The sequence below is a fragment of the Sinocyclocheilus anshuiensis genome, unplaced genomic scaffold, assembly GCF_001515605.1.
Source record: "Sinocyclocheilus anshuiensis isolate Anshui unplaced genomic scaffold, SAMN03320099.WGS_v1.1 scaffold1049, whole genome shotgun sequence".
Lineage (NCBI taxonomy): Eukaryota > Metazoa > Chordata > Actinopteri > Cypriniformes > Cyprinidae > Sinocyclocheilus > Sinocyclocheilus anshuiensis.
The window spans coordinates 1,652,569-1,659,294 of record NW_015557197.1 but is presented as its reverse complement, the minus strand read 5'-3'; the positions used below and the strand labels follow the sequence as shown (position 1 = coordinate 1,659,294).

Here is a 6,726-nt window from a genome sequence, read left to right as displayed (position 1 = left end):
CGAATTAAAAACTCATTAAGACCCAGAGTGTTGACATAACATAAAAAGCGCTTGGATTTCTCAATGTTTATACTGGCTAGTCTATGGTTTTAGTGAATCTGTTTAGCCAGATTCGTAATAGTTACACCATTAGGTGGCAAGAAGTGTTTAAATGCCTGAAATAAGATTGAACTAACATTAAGAAAACAACAAAAGCAAAACACAGTGGAGTTTCTGAAAAGTAGGCTACTTGTAGTGAAACAGATTTGGCTGTCAATCATAAAAAAAGAACATATGGATAAACTGAAGCTGTTGCACTGGATCTCTGACAAAGTTGCTATAGCACACGGTCACTACAAAGACAACAGCTGCGCACCCCACCACTGCTGATATTTCATTGGCAGATGAACTCACTGACTTAAAACAATGAGCTTGCCATCAAACCTCACAATACACCAAAAAATATAATGTATGCTTCAGCTTTCCAGATGTGAGGAGCACGGCATCCTACTGTTAAGAAAGTGAAAACTCTCAAAGCAGTTTTCAGCTTTTGCCCCCAAATCTTCATGCATGAAGCAACTGTCTCCTGTTTTCAGTCATCTTGTTAAAGAACAATGTTACTGCCAGTGCTTTGGAAAACAAAGTCAAGGCTGAATAATTACTGTCTGACGTTGTTTATTTTGTAACCGAGTTCCAGAAAAATTTATAGCTAAACCTGTTTTCTGCCTCAGCCTTATAGTTAAAAAAAATGGAATTTGTTTTCCCAGTTCTTGTCTGTTTTAACTTAAATAACGCTTCATATTTAACCCTTTTTCTTTATGTAAACATAAATCCAAGAACGTTTTGTGAACGTGCAGCTCTAACTACATTTTTGAAGTCGTTTTTGTATTTTTACACAAATTCATCTCATTCACGTAAAGTCTGTGTGTTGGTATCATGTTCTATATTTGCTATTAATATTTTGTTTTCTTTCATACCTCTAGCCAGTCATAACTCTAGCCAGTTGTTCAAGCCTGAAAAAGGTTACTGTGGGTTTCGATTAAAATGCTAATCAATTGCACAGGGGCTATTTATAATAATTATAGTTTGAACTAAAAATAAAAACCTAACTTGGCCAACCCTTACGTTTCCATAAGCCTTTTTATGTCGTTATGATCATGATCATAATCCCAGTTTGAACAAGACATCACGCCTCTGTACTTTAAATCCGGAAGACACGCCCACAACGAACTTGTGCACCGGCGGCGCAAAGCGATTGGCCAAGGCGCGCTGTCAATCACGAATCTCTGCCATTCCTTCCGTTCCGCCAACGAGACTTTACACAGATGTGTTTCAGGCGTGATCAGTTGAGGCGGTGGGACTTCGTTCGCGCAGCGGGATCAACTTCTTTCAGAGGATCTACCGTCTCCTATTCGGACAACTTGAGTTCAATGTAACAGGCATCGTAAGCAGCGTAGGTCAAGGTGATCGGGGAGTTACTTTGTGGTAGAATTGAACACATTTAGACGGGGTTTTAAACGCAGAAGAAAATGCCTGTAGCTTCTCTCCTGCCTTTCACGGCCACCCCGAATAGGAAGTCCGCCAGCCCGACCTCCTTCAGGCTCACGGAGAAATTCATCCTGCTTTTAGTGTTCAGCGGCTTCATCACCCTGTGTTTCGGAGCTATCTTCTTCTTGCCGGATTCCTCGAAGCTGCTCAGCGGAGTTTTCTTCCGCTCGTCGTCGGTGGAGGCAGAGACGCGCACAGGTACGGTCAGTGACACAAGCACCGGGACGGGCAAGGATGAGAAGATCCTGGCCAAGATCAGAAAAGACCACGAAAAGGCGCTGATTGAGGCCAAGGACACCCTACAGAAACGGCCGGACGAGATCAAGCAGGACATCAACAGCGACAAGGCGAAACTTGTGCAGAACGGACAGGGGAAAGGAGCGAAAGCTGACAGCTTGCCGTTCGTTCAGTACGCGCGGCCGCCTGGAGCAACAGGGCACGAACCCGCCGATCCTGACGTTAAAGCGAAAAGAGCCAAGATTAAAGAGGTATTGTGTGTTTTTATTAGATGTTCTCCAGTGGTTTGCTCAGATTCTCGAAGGAAATCACGTCAGATATTGTTGTGAAAATAACTTTCCACGTGTAACTTGGCGAAACCAAGTGCTGTTATTAATATCAGTTTATTGTCACTACTAGTGGCTAGAGAACAAAACGAGAGTAGTGTTGACAGTCAATTTCAGGAAGCGTTTCCCCATGAGGAAAATGCAGCGTTGTAATAGGCTACGATAGATACGTAGACGTGTTGTTGTGGAACCTGTATGGTCTGACAGTTCGATTGATGGACAAGAAACTCCTGTCGCTCACAGAAGAACGCGCGCTCATTCATTCCGTCGGTCATTCACCGAACTGTAGTTTGTTCAAAACTGACTGACAGTATTTTAGTCAGTATTCCCCCTTTTTCACTCAGTATTTCAGTCCGCGCTCCCTGTTGTCAGTATTAAGTCAACATTCGTCAGTACCCCCCCCAAGTCAGTTTTCACTGTATTTCAGAAAGCAGTGCCTGTCAGTAGGTACTTCAGACAGTGTTCCCCTCTCTTCAGTCTGCACTTCTTCTATTTCAGTTAGCATTCCCTGTTTTTCTGTATTCGAGTCAGTTTTTTAGTACTTTAGACAGTGATGCCTTCTTTTTCAGTCAGTATTGCTATTTTTTAGCATTTCAGTCAGTATTTGCTATAGCTAGGAATGTTTCCCGTATTTACATGATTTTCAGTCAGTATTTTAGTCAGTATTCTCTGCTTTTTTCAGTTAATATTTTGGGCAGGTTTTATTTTCAATATTTCTGTCAGTATTTCCGTTTACAGTCCTTGTTTCATTTTATGTTTTTTTTTTTCAGTATTACCTGTATTTCCGTCTGTATTTAGCTGATTTTCAGTATTGCAGTCAGTATATTAGCCTGTATTTTTCAGTCAGTATTGTAATTAGTAAGACTGTCTGTATTTCAGTCAGTATAAAAGTCTTTATTCCTGTCCCTTTTTTCAGTGATTCAAGCTAGTGCTCATATTTCCATTAACATTTGTCTATATTTCAATATCTATTCCCTATTTCACTCAGTATTTTAGTTTGCATTTCCCTGTTTCCCCCCCCGGTTAATCAGCATTGCATACGTTCCTAGCATTCCCTGTTTTTTAGTCAATATTTATCTTAGTATTCCTGTATGTGTTTCACTTTCTATTCCCTGTATGTCAGGCTGTTCAGTCATAACTGAGCTAGAGGTTTTTACGTGATAAGGGCAACCTTTTTGTTTAAATGTAAACTGGGCAAATTATATCACAAGTCTAAGGTACGTCATCACTATCATGTTCCTGATATGTTAACAGTAGTGATAATAGTAAGCCAAAACCTATCTAGGTTTTGTTACAAGGTTTTGTTACTAGTTACAAGGGCTAAGTAACTTATGCTGATATGCACTATATAACAGAATCCCTTTGTTTTGATGAAGTACTAGTAATAATATAAAATATATATCAAATATTGGCTAATAACCAATATAGTGGTAGATATTTAGTGCATCCCTAATTAATGACCATCTCAATCATGTTTTCCCTACGTTATCATTCACAAATCAACAACGTTGATTTGATTTGTTCACCAGTCTTTTTTGAAATTACATTAGCAAAATACACCAAAATTGTAGACTAATTGATATCACTGTTGATTATATTCTGTATTTTACCAGAGATAGCATTGAAAACTACAGTAATGACTAGTAATATTTTTTGTTGTATGTATAGCGGTAGAGATGCCTCGATCAGGTTGAGTTGAGCTCATCTCAATGTCTTGGTTGAGGTGACCTGTTAAAGCGTTAACTATGCGCTTGTAAAGGAGCATAAACAAGGCTGTCATTTCTTGTTTCTGTCAGGATGGTGCATTTAGAGCATGTCAGGCCAGTCTAATAATCCTCAGTACGAGTCGAATGTAGACTTCGCATCAGCTTGATTAAATTAAATTTGCTATTGATTGAGACTCCGTTATTCCCATTTGAATCAGGCAAGTCCAGAGTAAAGATGCAGATGAAAACTGACAGCATGGTAAAGCTTTAAAATCGCCTTTCAGCTGGTATTGACCTTGTGTCCTTGCTTTTTTTTTTATGTAAGCAAATAGCTGGTTTCTGGAATTCCTCCTAGTTTATCCTCCACAATGAGTCACTACGTTTCAGTTTCAGTTATTTGCATAAGGAAATGGTGTCTGTGCTCCTACGCTGTCCTTCAAATTTACATTGTGTCACTTTGTAATTCTAGTTTATGCTCTGAGATTTTGCCCTACTCTTTCCTTTTGCTGTGAGTAAATTCAAGCATGTGACTAAAAGGCTATTCCATTCACACTTTATCTAAATGGCTAACAGTGGAAAACCTGCTGATAATACGGTTGCTCCTCAGAGTTAGTCCGCCAGAGTTGGATGAGTTTTAATGCCAGGATTAAACCGTTATAAAGTCAAGCACATTAGTGCATGCGGAAGCCTCCAGTTCCTCTCCAAGACCATTGGTGTTCCTGCGGATCTGACAAGTCCCTCATCTCTCCTGCTTAATGCAGTGGCTCAGCATGAGAACAGTGATAATTCACCCCTGAATAGCGGGATTTCATCCATTGATCGCTGGCATGACGGAAACAAACAATCACAGCTGGACCCTGTGGGGTCTCACTTGTCAGACGGGCACTGCGGGCACTCTGTCTCGCCCCGCCAGACACTCTGACCTTTGAGGAGTTGAATTGCCTTAGAAAATAAATTGATCTCAAGGTTATGAAGTAAAAATGGTTGTGAGATTCTTTTTTTCTTGCTTTTATAACTAAAAAGTCCTCAAAATTATTGAAAATAATTAAACCGTCAGTAATAAAAAAAGCAAAGGACAAATACAATAGAATAAAAAGATACAAATGAAACCAACTGTGCTTTAATGTTTTTATGCAAGCCTCAGTTTACAGCCTACTACAGAAATGTATAATCAAATGTAAAATAAAACAGCGTAGTGTTCGCTGTAAGAATTAAACTTTTTAGTTTTTTATTAAAGCTACAAAAGTCCTTCACTCAAGAGCCATGTGTGATTTTGAATTTGTCTTTTGTTGTTTAATTAATATCAAGCACACAGTCGCAGCAGGAAAATAGCCCGCTGTCACTTTAAGAGCGGCACGGATCCAATTTACTGTTACACGCGTATTTTAATTCTAAGCGCTGCGTTTTGACACATTTTTGTGTGTATTTGACCGTTTAGGCGCACAACTTGAGCTAAAAGATGACTTTACATCGCATATATCTTCCTGAGGAGCAGCGCAAGTTCTCTTTCACGCTTTTAAAAACATGAATAAATATACTTCTATAAATCAAGCACGTCCCATTTTGCAAAGGTCACGTTACATGATTTTACTGATTTGCATGTGAAATTGGGCTTTTATGGAGGAACGAAAGCGCAGCGCTGGAAAAGGGGGCAGAATGGGGCGCAATAATCGTTTTATCTCGATTATTGTATTGGCCAAAATCGAAATCGAAACTGTTTTTCGATTAATTGCACAGCCCTAGGTCACAGTGACATTTACAGGGCTGTTTTTGACTCTTTGCATATGTTTTTGAATTTTTTCATATGTAATAGGAATGCATATTTCTTGATTGACAATAATGATGGAAAACAGATTAATCATTACTGGTATTAAATTTCATATTCTTATGTAAATATTTAAAAAATAAATACTGATATTCTCAAATATGTAATTACTTAAAGCTGCAGTCCATAACTTTTTGCGCTCTAGCGGTTAATAAACAGAACTGCGTGCATCTTGCGGAAGAACATTTTAGCCGGAGCTACTTCTCTCTGTTTATGTCTGACGAATCACGCAGGTACTGGGCTACTCCGCAGCGGTACCTACCCGAACCAGTCTAAAATAGTCAGAATATAAACACTTATTATAGGTGTACCGTAGTGATTCAGGACAAGCCAAAAACACGGTTTGGAAAATGGATTCATGGTGTACTCGCTTATTATATACATTTTGTAAATTTTGAACACACAAAAAAAAAAAGTTCCGGACTGCAGCTTTAATAAATAAATATTGATAAATATATTTATTTCAGATACACTACCGTTTAAAAGTTTGGGATCAGTAAGATTTATTTTTAGAGAAATTACTTTATCGGAGTGTCTATTTACACTAATGGCGCTTTTCTACTGCATGGTACGGCACGGTACGATTCACTTTTGGGGGGTTTTTCCACTGGGTACAGTTAGGGTTGTGACGGTGAGGAAATTTTCCCACCGGTTAATCGACGTGTGACAACACCGGTAATACCGGTATCACCGTGGGGCGTTCCTTCTTTTCCTCGCTTTCCTTCGCTTTTAAATAGCTTGTAAAAGCTGTGCGCGCGTTTTACTTTTACTTTCACTTTCAAATAGCGGCAATTCGGAGTAAAGCAATTGTTCGTTTTTAGTTCGTTTGAATTTTCCCTCTTTTCCTCGCTTTCCTTCGCTTTTAAATAGCTTAAAAGTGCTGTGCGCAATTTACTTTTACTTTTGAATTAGCGGCAGTTAGGCGTCAATTGCTTGAATGCAACAACAAAATACAACGTCAAACTCACTTTAGCGTATATATAAAACATAGAACTTTTATTAACAAAACAAATACAAATACACCATGCTATAGGGCAGGCTATGCCTAATATAAAATAACAAATAACTTACATAAAGTTTAAATAGGTATACAAAACTGGAAATA

General features: G+C 38.8%; 1 protein-coding gene across 1 annotated transcript in view; it reads left to right on the top strand.

The window, feature by feature from the left end:
- Positions 1-1,282: 1,282 nt before the first annotated feature.
- LOC107678845 (mannosidase, alpha, class 1A, member 1) overlaps positions 1,283-6,726 on the top strand; it is a 153,786-nt gene continuing 148,342 nt past the window's right edge. Inside the window, exon 1 of the mRNA XM_016474263.1 lies at positions 1,283-2,015. Coding sequence (XP_016329749.1) covers positions 1,509-2,015 — 507 coding nt within the window. The 5' untranslated portion in view covers positions 1,283-1,508. The remainder of the gene's footprint in view (positions 2,016-6,726) is intronic.